General features: G+C 41.3%; 8 protein-coding genes across 8 annotated transcripts; 4 read left to right on the top strand and 4 right to left on the bottom strand.

Moving 5' to 3' along the window:
• Positions 1-433: 433 nt before the first annotated feature.
• BATDEDRAFT_35313 (uncharacterized protein) lies at positions 434-4,256 on the top strand (the record flags this gene model as incomplete). The annotated part of the gene is made up of 2 exons (XM_006679514.1): positions 434-677; positions 768-4,256. 2 exons carry the CDS (start codon positions 434-436, stop codon positions 4,202-4,204), a joined length of 3,681 nt encoding a protein of 1,226 aa, XP_006679577.1. The 3' UTR covers positions 4,205-4,256.
• A 308-nt stretch (positions 4,257-4,564) lies between these two features.
• BATDEDRAFT_35312 (uncharacterized protein) lies at positions 4,565-9,376 on the bottom strand (the record flags this gene model as incomplete). Its single annotated transcript, XM_006679513.1, has 3 exons — positions 8,894-9,376; positions 4,691-8,479; positions 4,565-4,654 (listed from the first exon to the last, which is right to left on the bottom strand). Exons 1-3 carry the CDS (start codon positions 9,296-9,298, stop codon positions 4,565-4,567), a joined length of 4,284 nt encoding a protein of 1,427 aa, XP_006679576.1. The 5' UTR covers positions 9,299-9,376.
• Positions 9,377-9,911: 535 nt separating this feature from the next.
• On the bottom strand, positions 9,912-12,518 carry BATDEDRAFT_35311 (anaphase promoting complex subunit CDC23; the record flags this gene model as incomplete). The annotated part of the gene is made up of 10 exons (XM_006679512.1): positions 9,912-10,039; positions 10,117-10,469; positions 10,541-10,705; positions 10,799-10,978; positions 11,099-11,282; positions 11,450-11,582; positions 11,655-11,754; positions 11,825-11,870; positions 11,937-12,264; positions 12,367-12,518. 10 exons carry the CDS (start codon positions 12,516-12,518, stop codon positions 10,028-10,030), a joined length of 1,653 nt encoding a protein of 550 aa, XP_006679575.1. The 3' UTR covers positions 9,912-10,027.
• A 322-nt stretch (positions 12,519-12,840) lies between these two features.
• On the top strand, positions 12,841-13,383 carry BATDEDRAFT_5937 (uncharacterized protein; the record flags this gene model as incomplete). The annotated part of the gene is made up of 2 exons (XM_006679272.1): positions 12,841-12,997; positions 13,115-13,383. Coding segments are annotated over 2 exons (426 nt in total), but the record flags the coding sequence as incomplete, so codon positions are not given.
• Positions 13,384-13,631: 248 nt separating this feature from the next.
• On the top strand, positions 13,632-16,531 carry BATDEDRAFT_89266 (uncharacterized protein; the record flags this gene model as incomplete). Its single annotated transcript, XM_006679683.1, has 11 exons — positions 13,632-13,940; positions 14,040-14,123; positions 14,409-14,501; positions 14,599-14,670; positions 14,761-15,102; positions 15,182-15,247; positions 15,315-15,399; positions 15,467-15,585; positions 15,667-15,823; positions 15,901-15,950; positions 16,037-16,531. The coding sequence occupies 11 exons, from the start codon at positions 13,632-13,634 to the stop codon at positions 16,529-16,531; spliced, it is 1,872 nt and encodes a 623-aa protein (XP_006679746.1).
• Positions 16,532-16,620: 89 nt separating this feature from the next.
• BATDEDRAFT_37067 (uncharacterized protein) lies at positions 16,621-17,315 on the bottom strand. The gene has a single exon (XM_006679547.1). It carries the CDS (start codon positions 17,275-17,277, stop codon positions 16,711-16,713), a length of 567 nt encoding a protein of 188 aa, XP_006679610.1. The 5' UTR covers positions 17,278-17,315; the 3' UTR covers positions 16,621-16,710.
• A 4,299-nt stretch (positions 17,316-21,614) lies between these two features.
• BATDEDRAFT_30184 (peptidyl-prolyl cis-trans isomerase) lies at positions 21,615-22,403 on the top strand (the record flags this gene model as incomplete). The annotated part of the gene is made up of 3 exons (XM_006679449.1): positions 21,615-21,689; positions 21,907-21,934; positions 22,006-22,403. 3 exons carry the CDS (start codon positions 21,615-21,617, stop codon positions 22,401-22,403), a joined length of 501 nt encoding a protein of 166 aa, XP_006679512.1.
• Positions 22,404-22,579: 176 nt separating this feature from the next.
• BATDEDRAFT_35308 (uncharacterized protein) lies at positions 22,580-24,574 on the bottom strand. Its single transcript, XM_006679511.1, has 3 exons — positions 24,256-24,574; positions 23,464-24,170; positions 22,580-23,398 (listed from the first exon to the last, which is right to left on the bottom strand). The coding sequence occupies exons 1-3, from the start codon at positions 24,534-24,536 to the stop codon at positions 22,665-22,667; spliced, it is 1,722 nt and encodes a 573-aa protein (XP_006679574.1). The 5' UTR covers positions 24,537-24,574; the 3' UTR covers positions 22,580-22,664.
• Between the last annotated feature and the right edge of the window lie 403 nt (positions 24,575-24,977).

Below are 24,977 nucleotides of genomic sequence, written 5' to 3'. Positions count from 1 at the left end.
GAATTCACGGTTGAAAGGCTGCAGTCTGTTGAATGTCATCAAAATATGAAATTGGTTTAAATAAATATTTTCATCACTTTTATCGATAGTTGTAACCTTGCAGACAATCCGCCGGATTTAACGATTGTTGCATAGTGGAATGGATCCAGTTGCTCAGAGAAGACTTGCTCTGTATGCATTCATACTCTGTCAGACCATTAAACTGGCCAATGTTTTACACAGTTCACATGCTGTAGATCCAACTCTTTATCAGGAATGGTTGCATTCGGACACTTGGATGGATCCCATTTGGCTCTGGATGCATCCATTGGTTTTACTATTGAAAACCACTGTTTTGGACTTGGATGCTTCGCATCTGATTCTATGGTGCTGTCTGGATCTTGTTTATTTGCTACTCCTTCGTTGGGCTCGCATTCCTTGGCTTACACTATCAATGTGTGGTTCGCTTACTGTCCTGCTTGCTCTGTGGGGTATCAATACTGGCATCATTGCCATCATTGCATCTACTTATTCTCAAAATGCCTGGGATGTATATGCTGCTGCTATGGCTAGTGGCGGCTCTATTCTTGCTGGCTCTGCTGCATCAAACATGGCTTCTCACAATGGAAATGCTGCGTCTGGATCCCATCAAGGTCGCTCATCTGCCCATGTATTGGATCGTCCTAGATTGAATGTTGGTGAGTATTATTCTTGATTTTAAAAAATTGTTGTTGGATCTCGATTTTTGGCTTCGTTGCTCTGACCTGTATAAATCTATTGAATCTTAGATGCCATTCTCAACTCTTCGTACATCATTGGTTCTCATACTGTCAATGTGCGTCCTCCCATTATCGCTAAACTCAATCCAAATAACACCGTGTTCTGTGCTTTGCAAGGATTTACTGGACCTTCCATTCAAATCCCTTTGCTGATTAAAGGAACTCCGCCATTTAAGATTGACTACGAGATTTTACTGGGAAACTCGAAAACTGTAAAGAAATTTAAAGGAATTGATATCACCGCTAAAGACTCGGTCACTGCTATTCTCAGATCCGATGGAAGTCTGAAAGAACTTGTACCCGATCCAATTGCTAGTAAACTCTCTAGTCGTCGTGTTGGTCTTTATTCTCTTCCTGGATCATCAGTAGGAATATATCGTCTTTTGTCCGTACGTGAAGGCAATGGCGAACCTGGGAAAATTGTTGCTAGTAAACATGCTCAGATTGTGCAGTGTCCATCTGCTTCGTGGAGTTGGCCTTCTACTTACAAGTCTCAAGCTGGCTTAGATGATACAAAAACATTTGACAGGTGCATGGATGAGGAATTTACAGCATCCGTACAGCTGACTGGTGTTGCTCCCTTGACAGTCATGCTCATTAAACAGGCTGGAGATGCAGAAAGTGTCGTGACTGTCGAGGCTGTAGAATCTGACGATTCGTCATCTGAAACTATTTCTGCATCAGATGAAATTGATGCTGATATTTTAGCACTTGTTAAAAGTGCAAGACAGATCACAACCACTGTTTCGTTGACTATTAAGATTGATCGTGATGCTCCTCATATATTACGCATTGGTCGAGTGATTGACGGTCTCAACAACTCTGTTAATTACCAGACACAATCATCCCTACGCTTACCTGATCCTTTTCAGCAGAGTACTGATGTTTCTCTTGACACGGTTGGCGATTTTTTTGTTGTAAATGGTCATGCACATCCACAGGCACGGTTTGTTGCAGGAGATAGTGTCAAGATTCGTGCTGGTGGTCAATCATCACTTGGCGTTATACTATTTGGATCTGGCCCCTTTACTGTTGGTATGGATCGAGTGACTGAAGACGGCACCATTATTCCTGACTCGTTTACTGTTGCCGAGCAAGGTCGCGCAGATTTGCTAATCAGTCATCCTGGCTCTTATTCACTTGTGAGTGTGAGCGATCGTTATTGCACTGGTGCTATTCAACTGCCCTCACTTTGCCTCGCACAACAGATTCTTCCTCCGTCCATGACTCTGTCTTCAGAACCAATTAAAGAAAAGTGCTTAGGGGCAGTTGGAGCCAATATCAACCTGACATTTACTGGCGAGCCACCTTTTTGGGTTGATTATATTGAAGAGCGCTCCATGATTGATCATCCCAAATATCGTGATGATTCCTCTCGATTTGTAGAGCGCCGAGATGTTCCCATCTCCAATATTCTCAAGCCTCGCCATGCTCTCGTTCTATCACCCAAAGAAACTGGAAAATATCGCTACCTGTTTACTCGTATGGGTGATGCCAACTACCCAGAAGGTATTTCGCTCGATAATCTGAGTGTTACTCAAATCATCCATCCGCACTCCTCTGCATCGTTTTCAGGAAAACAGTCAAAGTATGTGCGTTGCATTAACGACACCGTCGATCTTTCCATCAACGTTCAAGGATCTGGTCCGTGGACCGTCATTTACTTTGTTGTGCATAATAATCAACGCACAGAATACTCACTTCAGGTTCCTTTGGAAGATGCCAGCACTCATTTTACGGTGGATTCTCTTCACTCTGCAGGACTTTATTTGGTAGACATTGCAGAAATCACAGATGTGAATGGGTGCAAAGAAAATGTTGGACTATCTGGAATAACCATCGAAGTCCTTGCACAAAGACCCACTGTGAATTTTCAAACTACAAAACCAGTATATATTGTCGAGGATGGTCGCGCCTCATTGCCAATCTCTGTATCTGGAAAAGGACCGTATGAAATTACCTATCGCGGAGCCGACTCGTCAATTCAAACTACTCGCAACGGACGTGACCTCGAGATTTTTGGCACAGGCACTTTTGAACTTTTAAGCATTCGCGACTCGGTTTGCCAGGGTTATGCTGTCGAGCCACGCTTACTAGAGGTCATTCAGATTCCAAAACCATCCTTGTCTATTCTATCTGAAATTGGTCTTGAACGAGCAGTTTGTCAACACTCACACAGTGGTGTCCAGCTCAATCTTTCTGGCACACCTCCTTTTAGTGTAGAGTACGAGCACACCTATGTTGCCGATCGCAAGGCAAAGCCTGTTACCATTACCAACAAGATTAATACGTCTGCCGATACCTATCCTTTTATTTTTGATACAGCCAAAGCAGGACGTCATGTTTACCGCATCATCTCGATTTCTGACAGCCACTACCGTTCCAAAATATCTGTTGGCGTAAAAGAAATCAGTCTCAAAGTAAACCTTCCGCCTACTATTCAATTTCAAGATCCAGGAGAACATGTATACCAATGTACAACGCAGAAGCATCGCGATGCTATCCGACTGGGTATAAAGCTTTCAGGTGCACCACCATTTCAAGTTGGTATGGATTGTACGCATGATAGTTTACCTAAACAGTTTAAAAACATCACTTTGGATAAAAGCGTCTTGACTGCAAATGCAGATGGCACTGCTTGGATGTCAAATGTAAATGCTGGTGCCGTAGATTTACCCGGAAGATACACATTTAGACTGGTGTCGGTTATTGATGGAACTGGATGCGCTGCAAATGTACCGGGAAGTGACCGTGACTCTACTGCCGCTACACCGCTGCTTAAAAGCGGTTTAAAACAACCTACTCACGCCAATGAAAATGGCATAGATTTAACCACCACATCTATCCATCTGGCCGACCAGGCGAAAATCACTTCAGCAAACAATCCATCCATCATATGCGTTGGCGACATTCTTTCTTACAACTTTCAAGGCTCTCCACCCTTCACTGTGGGGTACACATTCAACGGTGTGTTGCAGCCTGATGTAGTTATAGCCGATCCAATGATGACTTTATGGGCAGGCTCACCCGGTGATATTGTTATCACCAAGGTGTGTAACGGCATGGCATGCTGTGACAACGATGTTAGCACTGATCCGACCATGCATACAACTGTCAAAGGATTGCCCAAAGCCATTGTAGATGGTGGACATGACATGATAGATGATATCCGCGAAGGCGATGCTTCAGAAGTGCATGTGGAGTTTGTTGGAGAGCCACCATTTAGTTTCACCTATACTCATGTCATTGGATCGGCTGCCCAGCGTGGAGCACACCAGATTGACTTGGTAACGAATTCCGTGTCCAATATAGCTGATCATCATTGGCGGCTAAGCACAAGCCAGGAAGGAGTGTTTAGAGTTACAGCCATACATGATCGGTTCTGCGGATATCCGAGAATTATTCAGACCATGCAGGGGGCGAATGTGATTATCAAGGGAATTTAGGATACATTACCTTTGTGCACTTAAAATAATAATATCTGGTTACGTTTTTCGTATTGTTTGCTCTTTCCCAATAGTGAATTATACGTGCATTTGTGCAGTAGTAGTTTTGATACGTTTTTATTTTGGTGTTTTTAAAAAGATGGTACTGGCTAATAGTTTCTGAGAAAAAAAGATTTATCAGGTTAACAAGCATGACAATGTACTTTGAGATTTCAAAGCAATATTACTGCTGTTGCAGAGATTTAGATTCAGATAAAATTAAGCCATGGGATTAAAAAGTAGTCTGATGGGATAAGCAGCAGGAAAGCAGTGGCAAAATTCAATACATTTCAAAAAAGTTGGAGCTAAATTGCCAACCTATCATGCGACCAGTCCAACGGTTTCGCTTTCAGTTAACATGAGAACAACACGAAGTTCTTCCACAGCGCTATGATCCCCATCATCAATTCGCTGCAAGATTCCATCAAGGTAAACACTTGGACTCACTGCTGCAAGACGAAGAATCACACCACGTGCTTCTTCTGGATCTATTCCACTATTGAGCGACTCTGTCCCTTCCTGGTTCAGATAGCTCTGGTTGCTGTAGTTGTTGGCAACGTTGGATGTGCCAGAACTTGCTGCAAGACGTTGTGCACGAAGCATACGAACACATTCACGGTGTCGAGGTGATTCAAGTAATGCTAGCTTCAATTTCACAATATCTTTGGTAAGCTTGTGCATAAGCGATCGGCTTAGTGGAGACGTCCATCCATACGGAGACGTAATGAGTGGGCCGGAAATCGGATAAGACGATCCACTGGTACCCAGCAGATTACATGCTCTTGAAACCATTTTTGATGCAGCAGGATACACGTTTTTCAGCTGTGCACTAGAGCCTTGTGATAATAAAGAGTTGGAGTTTCCATTAGACGCTATTGATGTGGCATATCCATTACTGCCTTCTGATGCCATCATGCGACCATCGACCGCCCCACCAGTATGCATCATTGCGCCAGAAACCATCTGCTGTCGATTAAATACTTGATTGCGTTTAATGGTGCCTTTACTTATGGGAATCGTGGCTATCATGCTCAATCCACTAGAATCACCATGGTTGGATACACTGGATGAGTACCTTCCGCCATAAAAATGACCTGGAATTGGTTGCTTTTGTGATACTGTTTTGAGATACCGGAATACTTTTTCATGACACCCAATGGCATCACGATAAGCTTGCCGAATTTGGGGTGTCAAAACCCCTTTATAATCAACGTATGGAGCTAAAACCATTGTCGCAACCTGCTGGCACGACTCAATCACTCGGATATCTGAAAATCCAAACATTCGTTCTCGTAACCTTCTGCATGTCTGTGCATGTTGAATTGCTCCGTCAATATCACCTCGATCAGCTAAACACTCGGCCATATAAAAATGAACCTCGGCAATCTTGGCAGGATCGCTTCTCAAACTCTGATAAATATGTATTGCTTGCGTAAGTCGATCAATTGCCTCGTCAATCTGTGATTGGAGTTTTAGAAAACAGGCTGTTTTGGTCAAGTATGCAGCCGTGTAAACGTGGTTTTTGCCCAATGATTTTTTGGAAATGTCTAGACTTTGACGAATGTATTCCAACGCTTTTTGTGGATTTTGCGATCGTTGATAAATGGCCGACATGTGATCATGAAGGCATAGAACCAGTGGGGATTCGCTTCCCCAATGCCATTCAGCTACGTTGAGAGCATTGCGATATGTAGCCAAAATAGTTGTATCGGGAGCTTCCATTGCATTGGTTTGCAGTCCAGCCAAGGCAAATAATAGCTGAGCCGATGCAAGTGCATATATTATATGATTTGCAAGTGAAGACGACACTGCTGCCTGAGCATACATTCTTGCCTCTTCAAAGCGTCCAATGGAATTGTAGTATGACGCAATTTGAGAAAGTGCAGTTGCAGATGCATTGCATGGGCTCAGTTTGGCTTTGGGACCGACACTTTTAAAATGACGCGCCAGCAAGTACGCTAGCCTTTCTTCTTCTTTTGGGTTTCCTGAATTGCCGTTTGAACCTGAATGTTCACCACCGTTATAGTCATACCCAGTAGATGATACAGAGCTAACACTACTATTTCCCTGCATTCCTGTCATTATTTGTGTTGTAGTAGCCGAGCGAGAGTTTGGTACAGATTGAATTTGAGCTAGCCCAGATAATGTCTTGACGCTCACGGTAAACGATTTAAAGTTACTAGGTAATATAGGCGTACTGCATTCAAAATTGTAATCCATAGAGTCTGAAAACTGAACGCCACAGTGGTATTGCATTGCAAAAAACAATGCTGGGCGATGCAGGTTATTAAACTGTCGATATCCGATTTGGTAGCTAAACTTGGATTTCAAAGCACTGCAAATCTTATCTTCAAAGTATCGTTGGGATTTCTCGCTGTTGCCTAAAACTGAACTAAACATGCTTGTAACATAGGATCTCATCTGTTCATCAATTTGTGTTGCACCGACAGTTTTAAAATGAAGGATTGCGCTACGAATACGATCGCGTAAAATAGACTTTACAATTCGTGCCACCATTTCAATCAATGCCAAGTTGCGAATAAACGGAATGGTAGACAATGAACACACCATACCAAGGTATCGCATATTAACACCATTTCGATGCATTTCACCTGTCATTGAAGCAGAGTCAAATGGTCTTGCATCCAGACTATCTAGTGTGCGAACAAATCCAGGAATCCAGGTTTCACGAAGAAATCGACTAGCACGACTCACTTGTGCATCATTATCCTCCATTTCACGACGACTTGAGCCAGATGTTGGAGTGAGTCCATCTGCACATAGGTTGGTTTGATACACGGTAAGGAACTCGGGCCTAAGCCGGTGGTTAAGATTGATGGACATGTTTGAATCACCATTTTCAAGTAAATCTTTGTGGCATAGCGACATAGTTTTGACGCCCTGTGACAATTCAGCAGCTCTTGACTGCCCATCTTCAACATAATGATCAATAGGAAATATTTCATGAAGACTTGTAAGATACATCACTTTGGATTTGCTATCCATATGCACTTCTGAAGTTGCAGACAGTGGAACTTGAACACGGCGATCAACATTCACTTGTACAGCATGCTGCTTAAGATTGAGTTCGCGACCAATAAGAGCCATACAGTTTGTGGCAGTATCGTCTAAAATAGGATGCTCAGGATGCAAGTCATGTACCACCTGTACCTGGTTTAGTCCGCCAATATCTGCATGCGCAATAATTCGAAATCCCTTGTAATCAATCAATGCCATGAGAATTGTTCGCAAAACAGGAATGTTGCCATCTCCTGCTCGACACGAAGCCTGAAGCGCGGCATCGATACCCTTTAGCTCTCTTGAACTGCGACTCAATGCAATATGCACTTCATCTGGGTTGGATGTATCATAGTTGCATGCAAACTGAAAGATAATACCACCATGTTCCATTGGGGTATTGGTAAGATTGGACAATCCGTTTTGGAGATGCAGCCCGTCAATAATTTTTTGTGCATAGTCTCCAGAAATTTCACGGAAATTGCCAATGAGATCCATGATTTGTACATCGCGACTGAGCAAGGCCTCGGGCGTAATGGCCCGCATGGATAAAAGTGCTTGATACTTTTCATTCCACGATTTTTGAGAATACGCCATTGTGGACGACATGAGTTGCATGGGTGCACGGCGTTTTCGAAGCGTGTCCTTGTTGTGAACAGGCATGGGGTGAGCAGAGTTTATTTTATTTTTAGCAGTCAGTGGATCTCCCATAACCGTCAGCTCGTATGGAGTCAACACAGGTTCTGAATTGAATGAAAGAGTCTCAACTCTGGAGGAAGTATAACTGCAGTCGTCTTCATCCGGACTATTACGTTGACTAGGAGTGATGGTGGTTCGAGTGACGCCGGATACTCCCGATACAACCGATACAGCATCATCGTCAAAATACTCTGACTCTGTGTTGGAATAGACAGACCGAGCGTCGCTTTCATCTCTATATAAGCTACCAGAATAACTATATCGAGAGTTTGATCGTGAAATAGAAGCTGGTCCAGCTGTATTGTTTTGAGTGACATATCGACTCAATGTGGCGGCACGAGCACGTGGAGTACGCATACTCTGAACAGTTCCTGAGCGTGAGATACCATAGGTTGGCTCACGATTATGACTCTCACTATTTCTGTGCAATAGTTTGCCGCCATTGTTTTTATTGCTTTGTTGCTGAAGAAGATCAAGCCACTCGTCGCGATCTGTTTGGATCTGAGCAGCAAGATAAAACTGATATGGCGCATACAAAAATACCACCAGAGTTGAATGGTGTCAATGTTAGAAAACCAATGTTATAGCGCATAAAAGGCAAGATGGAAATATTGTATACAAGGGGATTGAGACATGAAGAAGGTGTGTATGCTTTGTATTAGTGTGTACTTTTGCTAAACAAGCACAACCCCCTCATACAAGTGACGAACGCGACAGGCAAGTGAATTAAACATCAAGATGCTTTTGAAGGCAGTGGGAAATGGTTTGGGGCAACAGTTTCGCCAGTGTTCTCATTATAAACTGTGTCTGAGAAAATCATGCATATTTCAGGGTAGATGCATGCACTGCAGTGCAGTTTCAGTTTGAAGGTAGACAGGACTGAAACAACAAGACTGGATGAACATGTCCGCGACAAGAGCAATATTATCTTACCTTGCGCTTATTAGAGTATAAAACAAACGGCGCTGTATATCGTTTCAACCTTGACGATGTAGACGATCCAACCCCAGATCCATTACCAGTAGGATCAATACGCAAGTCTGCAACCTCAATTTCGTGTTTGGGCAATTTCGATATATCTCGGTCATCATACAGATGCAGAACGTACCGTGCATCTTGATTCTTTACATCTGTGCGAGACGTATCTAGCGACAAGACAAGATATTTTTGACGCCATTTTGCAAAAAGACTAGAGCCAGACTTTTTAAGGATCCAACCTTGTTTAATGATACGTTTTGAAGAGGATGTGGTTTTAGTTTGAAATGCTACTTTGGATGGGCTATGAGTAGAACTGTGATGACTCATTGCATCTTGAAACTGTTTTGCAAGTGCAAGCATATTTAGTCTTTTATTTAATGGCAGATGAGTTTTAGATACAGGCCTTGAGTAGCTGCAAGGTTTAGAGCTAGAGGTTAAAAGTTGGTCAGCCTGCAGTAAAGTTTCGCGTTGAGCAACATTTATCGTTTTCAATGAAATAAATGACTGTTTACTTCAAATACTACTGCATGGCCAGTGGAAAATAAAACAAATAGCCACGAGAAATCTAGTTTTTAAAATTACACTACAAGTTTCATAGAAACGTTTAAGTGGGGCTCAGTTCAAGTCAGAATAGATTATCAATGTCAGGGTATAGATCGCTAGCAGTTCAACCATGTTTAGTAATTTTATCAAGATAAACGCAAGTAAGCACCAGTTACAGTCACTGCCATAAAAGCATCACGGTTTCACAACTGGCGACACAATTCATTTTGACTCAGTACAGTCATGCTTGTCTAGACTCTAAAGTGCTGTTCAACGGTTACCAATTTACTAAACAGTCAAGATAATTGAGATGGGTAACTCGAACAAAAGGTGGTGGCGGAAAATAAACCTGCAAGCCAAATTTGAGCATCATGATCAACGAGGTTGCTTTGTAATTATCGAGGTTTTAATTAGAAAAACTAATGAATTTCCAACAACGAATGTTCAACTATTGTTTATTCCAAGACAATCACTGCATGATAAATACAGAAAAGCGTTCCATTTTACGTGAATACAGCTGTAACATGTCATGGCCGTTTACGCTACTCAGTCCATATCCTAGAATATTCAAAACAAACCGCAAGTTACAATATATTGTATCGATTATTCAAAAACAATCAACAACTACAGCATACCTGATCATCAGCCTCCCGAGCACGCATTGCTCGTAATTCATATAAAGCAGATTTACTCTGATACTGCGTATTTCCAGTTTGAATATACAGTTTTGAGTACCAATTAGATATTGTTTGCAATGTAGTTGATGTATTGTGCTCAGGACTAATCAGCATGTGTAATCCACATTTAATTGCCTCGGGTATTTTGTTGAGTGATTCATAAGTCATAGCAAGTGCATTCCACATACGACTGTCTTTTGGTCGAATAGCCAAGGCACGCTGATAGTAATTGAGTGAAAACATGGGAAGATTAAGAAGATCGTATGCCTGTCCAAGGCCAAACCAGGCACGGTAGTTGCGACAGTTTAAATCTAGCCATCAATACGCCCAGTCAGTGATCAGTCTCGTTAGTTATGGTTTAAAACTAAACTAGAGCACTCACCAACAGCTCGCCGGTATATCTGGATGGCTGGTGGAGCATCTTTCTGCTCGACGTATTCATGGGCAAGCAGCGTCCATGCATCACTATTATTTCGATCAAGTTTCAATGCTCGATCAAATGATTTGACTGCGTTCGAAGACTCTTGTATGAGAGAGTAGTAATTGCCTAAAAACATGCCAACGCATCGTAATTAGTTTTCATATTGCATTTGAGTTGTGAAAGCTAGTGTCTAATATATAGACAAGAATATTTACGCACCCAGTACAACAGCACTTTCTGCTCGATATTTGTACATTGAACTCAAGCGATGAGCAAGGTTCATCAATGCACCCGCCTTATTTCTGAGAAACAGGACATTGGAAAGAATTTGTATACCATCAATCATGTACGGATTCCTGTCCAGCAACTCATCAAAAATGGACTCTGCTGTTTCAGCATCTAGTTTGGCAAGTATAAGTCATTAGCTTGAATCTGGAATCAATACATCACAGTGGATGGAATAAAGTCTAAAATACCGTCAACGTAGCAATAGTTTAATAAACACATTACACAACTCACCTCGGGCATTATAAAATAAAATAGCTCGTTGAAGCTTCAAAAACCGGCTTCGCGGACATAGATTCAATAATCGATCAATTTCATCTGGATTGGTCTCCACCTGATATTCCATAATATTTTCTACGTAAACTTGAAAACAGCCTGTCATAAAATCGTTTGGAAGCTGTTGCAAAACCAAATCCAGCTGCACACAAATTGTCCAAATTTGAAATCAAGATACAGTAGTCAATACCTCTCAACTATTAAGCATCATTTATCTATTTATAAATACTCAAATCGTATACCAAGTGACTTGGTCATCGAGTTGTTTTGACAAAATAGATCATGCCAGATGATTAATAAAAAACTCACATCTTCTTGTACGTGCACTTGAGATGCAAGCTCAATCCATGCTGACCAGTTGTACGGGTACTTCTGGACTGCCTTTGTGAGAAATCGAATACTTTGTTCACGCTTTCCGAGTTTTTTAGTAACGACTCCTAATCTATACATGTGTGAATGCAAGCCATAGCGAGTATAAACTACATTGCTCCAATCGAATTTAACAATGTCTTACAAATACCACAAAAATCCATCTGATTCATCTTTGCTGAGCTTAGCAGTGAGCTCGTGTTCAATTGAAATAAGAATCCGTCGGGTAGCCTGGCTTGGTGTATCTATCCATAATGACAATATGGAAAACAAGGTAAACATAATTGCAGAAATCCAAATCTATTTGTAGACTACCTTTTGGAGATTGATATGTTTCAATGGGCTGGGTACTTTCAGCAGCCTATATATTTAAAGGCATTGTTGTTAATACGCTACCAATGCATCTTTTGAATCAAGCATGTTTTACCATTAATTTCGCATACAGATGTAGGAATATGGATCGTCGTCCTGTGCAGTCTTTCAAGATCTCGGCAGCGTGCGGATATTCTCTTGCATCGAAACATGATTTTGCGTACAAATAAATATCATCCTCAACGCCAGGCTCATCCAAACTTGTGACTGGATCTGCAAGATAAGTGACAGATTGTTGATTTTCTGGAATGGATTGTTGTGTTTGAACTGTGAATGGATTGGGTTGGATATCACTAAAGGCTGGATTATCTGAGGATGGTTCTGTGGTGTGTAGTTGTGAATGGAGTGCTGATCTGTCAAATCCAAGAAGTTGCTCAGCAGCCCTTTTATATTTAAATTCAAAGTGAGGAAATGGGTTATTCTAGTTGTATAAAAGTATGCATGGCAATCGAATCTGATAGAATCCAAGTCATGAATCTGCATACCATCGAGCAGACATGACCAGTCCACGTTCAGTACATTGAACAACAGCACTACGCAGACTGCGTCGCATTTTCAGACCATAATCCTGTATATCCTGATTTTTAGTCGAATGTGAAATAATAGAATCTGACATGGTGCTATCGTTGGCAGGCATCAATGATTGAAGATTACACTACAAATCGGCTGGTTTACTGATAAAAGTATGAGTCTCGTGATTTCCAAGATCCAGACAAAAGTTATTCAGGATATTCTGTCAAGAGAAACTGTCGGATTAGTTTGTCGGTTGATTCCAGTAGCCAGATTTTGTCTAGTTTTGAATAAAGTTCAAGTGCAAAAAGATTGAATTCAGATTAGCAAAAGTTTTCTTCACGATTTCAAATACGGTTTTGATATAGCCATCATTCACTGCAATCCATTCTAAAGCTCGATTGTAAGAAGAGCAGCCGTCTTTTTGATCGATACTTTTTATTATTAAAATGCCAAACAACAAAAAGAAAAGTGTGTCCAGTATCAAAGGATTGGACAAGGCACATCCATATTCTCGCAAGGCACTCCAAGTTCAACGAGCATTGCACAGGGACACTGAACTAACAAAAAAAAAGGCGGATAGAGACAATCATAAGCGTCTTGCAGGTATGTTACTGCTTTTTACCTAATCAATAATGTATCGAGAGCATTTTTACAAAAGTGTAATTTCTTTTAAACCAACTCTGCTGCATCTACAAACACCAACATTTAATATATAATTAGTTGAGAGATTGTTGTGGTTCAAGTTTGCCGCACCCGATCCACCAGCTGAAATCACCGAGGCTGATGTGCACTCTATTATCGACATGTACATTAATCGCAATGAGGATGAGATTTCTCAAATCATGAGCCAGTTGCGAAAGAACCGACCCAAGCCAGGTAGACTGGGCATTCTTGAATCACTGCGCGAAAAAGACCTTGCAGAGTACAATGCAGGAATTGAAATACCATCATTGACCGATACCAAGAATGTGGAGATGCTCAAGAATTGGGAAGGAGATTACAACGCCATGTCCAGTATCAAGACAGTGCGAGTGGTGAATTCAATCAAGACGATTGAAACTAATAATGATAAGCCAGAGGCTATCAAGCTCATTGTGCCTACCGAGACAGACATGATGACTGAATAAATTAATCCACTCATTTATATCTAGCAATGGTTACAACTCGACAGTTGAACACTGTTTGAGAATCCATAAAATCGCGTTGAATTCAAACTTGATTATCTGATAACTGCACCATGTTGAAAGATGAATCTACAGATTCTTTAAAAAAGATGGCCATCACTACGGATCTATGTGATTGTGAGCCTTCTCTTCTCAGCTCAGAAAGTGCAGACACCATTCTGATTCCATTCCAATCTGACCTGTTAGACTCGACAGTCCCCGTCAAATCCACTGGCAAACCTAAACTGCATGTAGATGCTCAATTCCAGCTATCTAGAGTCCATACTATTGCAGACCGCTTGCAAAAATGTATTTTATATATTGAGCAGGATTCTTCCATGTCAGGATATGCATTAGATCCAGCATGGTCAATTGCATTGGAGGTTTGTTATATGTCGAGATAATCGATGCGGCTTGTATGAATGCATTCACTTGCAATTACTTGGGCTCAATCATATATGTTGATTACAAATGATGTGTAGTCTCTAGAGCCTTTGGTGCAGCAACTCTACGAAGAACCGTATCAACAACGACAGCTCATTTTAAAGCAACTGTCCGAACTTCAAGTAAAGCAACTTGCGATCATCCTATCATTTCAAGTGTCATGTTCATCTTACTAACAATTGGACTGTCCTTGAACAAATAAAGGCAAAGCTTGATGCCTTGTGTGGTTTGCTTGGTCAAGAATCTCCTTTTGAGTGTCTGGATAAGAGTTTATCACCACTAGATCAAATCGCTGTTGTATCAAAATGGGTTGATGAATACAAGCAGGCATGTCATGATTGATGCACGATCTAAACTAATCGATATACTCTTGTTTGTAACTGACTGTTGCTATTTTTAACCTACAGATTTGTAGCGAGCGACAGAGTAAAGTTCAGGTGATGAAAACTCGGTATTTCCAGATTTGCAGTAAACTACCGGACTGGACATGCGCATTTCCTGTATGTCCATCATATATCCATGTAGAAAAATGCATGTCGTGTTCAAAGAATTTTACTAACAATTCAAAAACTATTCCAATATGTGATGATATGTTAGGAAATTGAAATGTTGCGTAACTCGGATTTGAATATCTGTGCAGAAGCACTCTCATTGATTGTGAACAAGGCGGTAAGCTTTGCCAACGTTTAGTCGAGTCGAATTATTTTATTAGATAGCATGCTCATGCTAATTAGCATTGCTGATCTGTTTTATAAATAGGAAATGCGCTTGACTGCTATTCATAACATTCTCCACACCATCACTCCAATTGCTACTAAAATACCCGTGTTGCATATACCCATCCATATTCAGCACCAACTAGACGAACTATCTTGTATTCAGACATCTAGCGCGCTTGAAAACGAACCCAATCTACCCATACTATTTCCAGAACTGGAAAAAAATCTTGAAAACGCTTTACATGAGCTACTTGATCTAAAGTGTATGCTTGATACAAAACTATCCATTTTGATAACTGAGATTGAAACACTATGGAAAGATTTGGAAACTAGTGACGATCAAAGAATCTCTCTTGAAAACGATTTACACAAAATAGACAAAGTAAGCTATTTAAATCATTTCAATTTTCATCGAAATGCTTGATTATGGCACAGGTATTAATCTATACTTTGCTGGATAGTATGAAGATTTATGCGAATCGTTACGAAAACTGTGGAAACAAAAAATGGAAAAGCATGTTGACGAGGTATCTATTTAATTCGTGTAAATAATTTATGCAATGACTGACCATCATTCGAATATATTGTTATTAGTTACTGGTTATTATCAAAGATTTGTGGCTGAAATGCTTTGTTTCTGAACAACATTGTACAACATTTTTAAATAATATCAATCAAGGTATTCAACACTGACAGTTTTGCTCATGTTGGAAATTCTTGGTGTTTTAACATTGTTTTTTGGGTAGATTTATACTCACCAAGCACCATCGAGATCCTTAGAGCAGAGATTGCTATGCTAAACCAACGCTACGCAGTGTATCAAGAGATATATGAAAAAATCAATGATCGCAATGCGCTCATCAATGTGAGTAACTGGATTGATTTTGTATTTTTTAGTGTTGGTTAAGCATTTTTCATTAGCATAGTTTAACTTTGGAGTTTTCAGAAAATGAAAGAATTTGAAACATCAGCATCTGATCCTCGAAGGTTGTTTAGACCGTCCTTTCAACTTGTCGAGGAAGAACGATTTAGAAAAACATGCTATCCCACTTTGCTACGAATTGAGTCAAAGCTTAGAGCCTCTATTGTTTCAGCTGAACACGGTAAATAGTGAATGCATTGATGTTGTTAATGCTGAAACAAAATTAACAATAATCTAATCACATTTTTGTCAATTTAGATCATGGAGAGCCTTTTATACTCGACAATTCGCGATATTTAAATGTTTTGGTAGGTACAACACTCTGTTACCAATTATTTTCATCTACATAATTTTGTCATTGCTTATAATTTGATGTTTTTTGGAATTTATTCAGGAGGCTGAGATTGCAGATCGATTTGTCAACGAAAATATCTTTGTTCTGGATAGACTTGGTCACAGAAAAACACCATCTGCATCGTCACTTTTACGACAAGATCAGGCTACATATCATCACTATCCAGCAACTTTGGCACGATCAGGCGCTATCCAAACAACATTGAAATCAAACAAGCTTGATCATTCTCAATCAATGACACCAACACCACACTCTACTCATGGTCAATGCGCCAATTCAAATACTGTATATACCACCATGCGTCATCGATCTGGTTCGACTACACCTTTACGAAAAACTCAATTGGTTAGATCACCTTCGACACCAAGTTTGAATGCTGCACGACGTGCTTCGGAATATAGATCGTTAGGTGAGAGTGCGTCACCTATTGGTAGTGAGGTAGTCACCACTAGTCCTAGTGCAAGAGGGCTTTCAATGCTTCCACGTAGTCGTCGTCAATCACACTTGATGGTGATAGATGGCTCGGATGAATAATTTTTGTCCAGTAATATGAACTATTCACCAAGAATATGGATATAAAAGTTTAAAACTATACGCTCAAAGTCGATAAATAAACTGCTGCTGACCATCAAAACTAAACTGGGTTTTATTTCAAATATCAAAAATATCACACTGCTGTTTTACCAAGTCACTATATTCAACAGCTCAGTCGGTTAAATGTTGGATACAGAATCGACGAGTGCATCTTGTACTTTTTGACTACTTTTCAAAAGACTGAGACTAGCTACTAGTCGACCAGGTGAATGGCTAGCAGAGCGATGAGTACTCCACCGTGGAATGTTGGCTTTCTGACCATCAACAGCATCATTTCTACGATTGTATATGGGCTTTCCTCCATGCATTGGCACTGATTTGGAGCTATAGACACCATCTCCATCGCTCCCAACGCCATGAGCAGGGTTGCCATTTCTGAAAATAGACTCGCGCGACTTGGACCGCGAAGTCACGGTTGAAAGCAAGTATCGTTTCTCCTTTGCAGCCCTATGTGACACGTTATTGCTAGAATTACCGCCAGAGTGTGAAGTAATCACACCTTTCCTCTCGGCTGCATACTCTGACTTGGACTGGTTGTGTTTTAATGTACTCTGCATAATTTCACGCAAAATCGAAACCTGATCGCCCTTGGTTTCCATATTTTGTATGACCAACCTTAACTCATCTCCAATCGCCTTTAAATTCTTCTTGCTGTTTTGATCACCATTCATGTTTGATATAGACATGTCATGATCACGGACAATATCTCCAATTCGGCTAGTAGAGTCAACAGCCTTTTCGTACTCGGAAACAAGATGATTGTATTCTCCCTTGAGCGTACGGAATTCTTCTTCTAGAATGCCAAGTACGTGATGAAGATTCTCTGTTCCTGCGCTGGCAATTCCAGCCGACACGTCCGCATCTAGATCTGTACTGATGTGCATGTCATCCGCATTGCTTGCTACTCGTGTTGATGAGCGAGTAGAATTGGATTGTCTAACTGGAGCAGCATGATTAAAGGTACGAGTTGCAATATTCATACCCATTCTTGTATCTTTTGCAGACGGACCAGTAGCTGATCGTCTTCGCCCTCTTTCTCCTCCGCCATCAACAACATGCATAGTTCGTCTTCGCTCTCCACCTTTATTGTGTTCAAAATGGCTAGGCTGGCACACTGCACCTCGCCTTCGAGAACAAACCGAACACAAGCCAGGATTATGTGCTTTGAGAAGTGAAAATACCCGCTGCAGATTTGCAGTAACTGAAAACGATTTTCCTGTACATTGTCCAACTGTAAATGGCATCTCTCGTCCATGTGGATCGGTATTCATTGGCTGTTGAACCACAGATGGCATATCAATTGGTGGTCGTCTGCGGATATGCGTTGTCAAAGTGGTGGATGGGTTTACTACTCCGCGTAGAGATGATCGGCCACGTTGTTCTATTTTCCTCCATTGTGGAGCTAGCTCGGAACCAGTAGAATTAGTACTGGGTACATTATCTGGCGTATATGTAGGCACTTTATTATGTTTTCTTTGCTTTTTTTTCGACCCAGCTCCTGCTGTCGATGCCATGATAGGTATAGATTTTGACTGATCTAATAGTTGCTGTTTTAAAAAAGCTTGACTGGGTTGACGTTGATAAGCCTCATGTGCTAAACGCTCAGATTGAATGTCCTGTTGCAATCGGTTGATCTCTGCCTCGCTCAAAAAACTACAATCCGCATCACCTGTTGCCGAGACTTTAAAAGGTAAATCAAAACGATGAGTTTGAGTAGGCTGGTATGCATCATATCTGTTTTGCAGTGCATTGTCCCGCTCTTTTGTAGGTCGATGTTCTTCAGTCATTGGAGCTGTAGATTTAAATGTCGTAAAAGTAGGCATGCTTGTTGGGATAGAAGTGCTAAATGAATGTAAAACTGGCGCAGTAGTTGATTCGTATTTACGTGTCGAATCATGATAAGAATCAGAAAAGGAGGGAGGAGTCATATGCTTTGAACTAGACAACTCATTGGGATTATGCACAATTTCTTGCGGTAGAGAAGAGTATAACACACGATTGCGTTGATAGTATGTGCGATCAGGTGCATTTTCAAAAGCAGGTTTAACTGGCACATTGTCTTGTACATGCATGGAAGGTGTCTGTCTATGCGAGTCAATAAATGTATCATACGAGTTTTTTGAAGCGGCTGGATTCATAGATAGTGGTTCAGTTTTTTCAACGGGATATAAATGAGTATTGAACGGCAGTGGGTGAGAGACATTCTCTCTATCGGGCATATTTTTAGACTCAAAGTGTGATTCAAGTTTGACAGGGAAATCCTGGTTCTGGAAAGGTGCTGATTGTGCTAAATGGTTAGTGGAGTATTTTGGTTGAGGAGTATCTAAACCTTGTACGTCACGATCAAGATCTCGCACTCGCTCCACGCGTGCTTTGAGATCACTCACCATTTGTCTTGCCTCTGCAATGTCATTAAGCGTGGAAGTCTTTGTAGCAGGAAGGGGCGGAACATTGGATATCAGTTTAAGATTGGGCGAAGTTGGCTCAGTGGTGGTTGATGATACTGGTTGTGATTGAGATTGTACCGATATTAAAGGAGTGTGAGCAGATACTTGATCAACATTAGATTGAAGTGTGGTATGTTGTTGATGTAATAGTTGTGGTTCGGAGATGGAAAAATGTGGCTCAGCAGTGGAGTTGTGAACAGAGGTGGGATTAGCATCAGAAACTGTCAATCCAGCATGATTTCCAGCAGGCTGTTGAGTAGATCCATTGACTACAGAATTAGCAAAAGAATCAGCTGTAAACCCACTCTGTTGCTGATGATACAATAGTTTCCTCGTTGTCGATAGCTCGAGTTCCAAATCTGATATTTTATCCTTGGCAGCCATTTTTTCTCCTTCAAGTTTTCCCACTCGTTCCTGAAGAGTCCGCAGTGCATTGACTACAGCTCGAGAATTTTCATCGGCAGGAATACTATACAATGTTTTGTTATGATCTACATCCATTAGTGTAGTGGGTAACGGTCGACGAAAGTGTAGATTGTCTATTCCATTGTTTGAGCCATCGCGGCTTACTTGTCCAGAAATAACTGATTTTCTAGGATTTTCACTGGTTGCCAACCCTTGATCATGTTGCTGGCTTTGAGACGTCAAGTTATATCCGTGCAAGATACGTTGATGAATCTGTTGAATAGATGCCGAAGCCCATGGAACCTGTGTATGTGCATTGCTTTGATTATGACTGTCATTATCTATCTTAGCCATATCATTTGAAGAGTGTTGACCTGTTTCTGAATGTGCAGTCAAATTATTCAAAGCAGTATCGGCTACTGTGATGGCAGCACCATTATAAGCAGAATGGTTGGTTCCCAACCGAATGGATTCCAAACGATCAGATAAGCTCTGCAATTCATTGTTTTCAACATTTAAATTTGAAGAACAAGCATTTGCATCAGGTGGTGAAGTAAGCTCTTCCACTTTGGCCAAAGTGGAAGTCTGTAAGTCGGATAGATTGGGTTGGCGCGATACGGACATCCAAGCTTGACTGATTTCTTGAGCAGAGCGACGGTATCCTCTGTCTGGACTGACATGCAATGAGTGAATGCGAGAAGTAGTGGTAGATGGTCCATAGGGAGTATGGGATGAATATATGGCATTTCCAGTGTGAGTATCGTAATCAGCATATGCAAAGGATTCGTCGTCGATGGATCTATCAACACGAGCAAACAGAGCATCTGTATCTTGTGTCATCTGCAACGGCTGAGTAAGTATGTGGGATGTGTTGTAGTCAAAATCAGCACTTGCATCAGCTACATGAGAAACATCCATGTCGCGCACAAATAGTTTTTGAGTTGGCACAGGAGTTGTAGGTGATGAAGCTGCAGGCTTGGCAGCACTAATAGAAGTGGTAGTTGGAAAAATCGAAGAATAATGAGGAGCAGTAAATGACAGCGTAAAGTCACCGTGAGGATCTCTATCCATGCTAACACCATCCATCATATTGCCAGGAATATCTGAAATTAAAGAATCAGTAATAAATGGATTACCAGACACTTGCGAATCAGGCCACTGTAACACTTTTTGTTTCAAACTGTTCAAAGGTTTTGAATCAGCCTGAGAATTCATATGCATGGATGACATATCTGTAGCATGCATAAACGAAGGAGTAGCAGCATGAGTGTCCATATCTGCAAGACGCTTGAAATCTGCTAAATCCATATTAAGCTGCATACTGATATCAGCCAAATTGTGGTTCATGGCAAGAATGGTAGACTCGGTTGGAAGAGTATGAACTGGTGGTAGAAGACCAGTAGTAGTATTTTGTCCGGAAGCCATGGCATCCAACATGCGATAATTCAGAGAATAATCGGCGCAATCCTCACCAGTGCGAATGGCAGCGAATGGCGTAGCATTATCGTTGAAATTAGACTGAGTAAGCACCGTCTGTTCCATAGTCATTGGAATGGCAACGGTTGAAGTAAGAGGTGATAGATTCAGTTGGTCATCGTATGGAGGCAAAGCAGAACGCAACGGAGCAGAAGCAAGCTGGTCAATCTGCAAGTTGAGTTCCAAAAGAGCATCCGTGTTGCGTCTATCAAGGTCTGCTCTAAAGTTTGACGAGATGGTTTCTATTATAGGAGAAGCACTCAGATGCTGATGTGCAACCTCGCCAGCAGCAGTCATTATCGATGGATTGCAGATGCAGTGGTAAGCGCGACGTAACCTCACGTGGCTGGAGTGTCAAGTTTGCCTCAATCCGCCTTGCTATTCCTGCCATCAATCAATTGTAAGTGTTTTGATGGATTGTCGATTTGGCTTGAAATACATTGCTCTTGGTGTGCTGTTCTGCCACAAATCTTCTGCTGTCAATGCCAACTGGCTAGACTCTTGTTTATCCTTTCTACTCACCACCAGATGTATTCTTATGGTTTAACCCTTGTTGATCTGCCATCTCTTCTGACATTCTGTCACTCTTCCCATTTCCATTAGTTTCATTTCTCACTCCTTTGATTGATTATCCACTTATGTGTGCCTTTCGATACACTCCTTTGCTTCGTAATGCTGCCGCTGGTTTCAAGAACATGTCTGGCGCTAATCCAAAGGTTTTCTTCGATATGACTGCTGACGGTGCTCCTCTTGGTCGCATTGTCATGGAGGTAAATCCCCTTACTGTTTGGTTTCTTCCATCTCAACTACTGCTCTCTATCTGCCCTGTCTTTTGTGCAGATCAGTGGGACAGTCTTGTGCTTTTCTCAGCCATTGACTCTTGCTAACTTGTTGATCTGTGATTTATGTGCTGATCCTGATCCCTGTGGTTTTTATTTTTCACTTGCTGCGCACAACAAATTCTGGTCTGTAATCACTAACCAACAGCTCCGTGCTGATGTTGTCCCAAAGACTGGTAAGCTACGTTTGTTGATCTTGTTTGTCTGCCTTTTTTCTTGCTGACTTGATACACCTGCTTATGTACAGCTGAAAACTTCCGTGCTCTTTGCACTGGTGAAAAGGGCTTTGGTTATGAGGGTTCTTGCTTCCATCGTGTGATTCCCCAATTCATGTGTCAAGGTGGTGATTTCACCAACCACAACGGCACGGGTGGAAAGTCTATCTACGGCAACAAGTTCGAGGATGAAAACTTCAAGATCAAGCACACTGGTCCAGGCATTCTCTCCATGGCCAATGCTGGTCCCAACACCAACGGCTCCCAGTTCTTCATCTGCACTGCTCAGACTTCATGGCTTGATGGCAAGCACGTTGTGTTTGGCTGCATCACCGAAGGCATGTCCGTCGTCGAGTCCATTGAAAAGCTTGGTTCCCAGTCTGGAAAGACTTCCAAGAAGATTGTTGTTGCCAAATCTGGCCAGCTTTAAATGAATTTGCTCTTGTTTTTGAAACTCAATCCAATCCCTTACAACTACTGTGGTGTTGACTTGGTGAGTCGTTATAGTATTCATCTATACAGTATGCATGATATGGTGATTGATGGTTAAGCCATACTCGTGAAAACAAGCGACACCAACTCAATCTTCATAGCAAAACACTAAATAGTTCAACCATTGTTTATTCCAAAAAGAGACGAGATCAATGCAAGTGCTCTATTTTACGTGGTATGATTGTAAAATCGGAATAAATCAGGTCGACGTTCTGGGCTTAAACACCAAATACATGTCCCGTTTTGGCTGCAAAGTGACTCGATTCTGACTTTCAATCACCTCCTCAATCTGCGCACCGTCAGGCAAGTGCACGGAATATTTTTGCATCATCATTGCCAATCCAGTAATAAACTCGACCTGTGCAAATCGCTTACCCAAACACGATCGCATTCCTTCAGAGTAGGGCAAAAATGCATACCGGTTGTACGAAAACAGACTTTGGTGGGGTTTGTCGGATGCAGTATCTGGAACATCCGAGCGTGTTTTGTCATGTTCAGGTTCAGATGGTGAGGTTTGGGATTTGAGTTGTGTGGTAGATCTGATAAAATCGCGCGTTTTGACTGCACTGCTGGCACACTCGGGGAGCGTAAACCATCTTGCTGGACGAAAGACACTGGGATCTGGACCCCAGTACTTTGGATTGTAGTGGATACCAACAGTATGAAGAGTTACACGTGTATCTTCAGGAATAATATACTTACCGAGTGTTTGTTGACTGGTAGTATGTTTTGGAATCGCAACAACTGGAGGAAACATGCGCAGTGTCTCATTCATGACTGCTAGTGTGTAGCCAAGATTTTGAATGTCTTTTAATTGTGGATCGTTACCATCGAGAATCAGTTGAATCTCTTCGTAGAGTCGTTGCTGCACGTCTTGATGAGACGCAAGCATAGCAAGTGCAAACATAAATGTACTGGCAGTTGTTTCGTGTCCTAAATAAATTTAACCGTTAATAAAGTCGTTTTGCAGATCAGCACATCAGTCACAATCAACCCACCGGCAAATAGAAAAACAAAAACATTTCCAACGAGCTCTTGCTCAGTGAGACCACCATCCTCAGCCCTGGCTGCCTTGGCTAAACTTACAAGCAAATTCGATTCGTCCTGTTTATCAGCTCCACGAATTACTTCGCTCAAGTACAGTCCAAACTCGTCAAATGATCGTTTTACATTCTGCACTCTTTCAATGGGCAGCAAATAAGCAAACTTGGGCAAAATAATTTTTAACGGCAAACCAGCCATCATACTATGAACTGCGGTTTTGTACGACATGGTGTGTCCGTGATCAAGAGTTTGATCAGATTCAGAAGTTACCCAATCAAGTCGCATTCCAAACCCAGCACCGCTAATAACATGTAAAGCCAACTTCATCATATCGTTTGAAACATTGACTCGAACCTCGCCATGTGCAGTATGCTCTGTACTCTGCCAGCATTTGAGCATATCTCTAACGGTCTCGGCTGCATACTGCAGCACAGAAAGGTTGATACGCTCAGAAAACTGAGGCGAAACAATCCTGCGGTGACGACGCCATTCAGCATGCTCGGTTGTAACCACGTTACTACCAAATATGTTTAAAATAGTGTAGATGTGAACGGGCTTGACAAAATCGGATTTCCGTGAAACAATGTCCTTGACAAGATCGGCATCCGCTACCCATAACTGCCGGTCGCCGGGGGATACAATAGCAATTGCATCGCCTCCGCTTATTGAATAAACAATGAAAACAAAGCATTAGTATTGATTGCATTTGATATTGCATAATTCAAGTAGAGGTATAATGGTCTTACAGCTGCTGATACACATCATGTCCAGTCGTCCACTGCCAGCCCTTAGGCAATAGCTTTGGCATCCACCAAGTAGGAATAATAGAAAAATTTGTAACGTCAATGACACCAAACACAGTACGAGTAAAGTTGATTGTTATGACAGGAAGGGTTGGACAAAGACGTTCGAATATTCTGCGTTGTTTGGCAGCCAACAGACGCCATCGGATAACAGTGTAAATCGTATATAAAGCTGGAAGAGATACTAGGCTTATACGTAGCCATTTTGTCAGACTCGCAGACATGGTTCAAATATAGCAAAAATAGTTTTGCAATTCAGTCTGTTGATGATTTAGAATAAGAATGAATTGTTTTAAATCGTGTTCATGTAAAATGAAATACTAAAAACACATGATAAATAACGTCATGTTGGATTGGTATTGAACAAATGTTCGTATTCCTGTTCCAATGCATTTCAGATCCTTGAGATTGTCATCTTTGTTTTTTTGAAGAGCGTAAACGTATGAGATTGGGATAAGCCAGAGCTTTTATAAAAAACAATCAATTTCCAAGTATGGAAACAACGAATATCCAACCATTATTTATTCCTGAGGGATAATTGCAAGATAAATACAAGTTACATTTTACTGAATACAACTAAAAGTGTTTTGGCATGTTATTTTAAACTTGAAAAACTTGTCAACCCAGTTGGGAATCTATATTAGTCTGCATGCACAAACTCGCTC

The sequence above is a fragment of the Batrachochytrium dendrobatidis genome (genome assembly GCF_000203795.2).
Source record: "Batrachochytrium dendrobatidis JAM81 unplaced genomic scaffold BATDEscaffold_7, whole genome shotgun sequence".
NCBI lineage: Eukaryota > Fungi > Chytridiomycota > Chytridiomycetes > Rhizophydiales > Batrachochytrium > Batrachochytrium dendrobatidis.
This window is presented reverse-complemented; position numbering and strand designations above follow the sequence as displayed.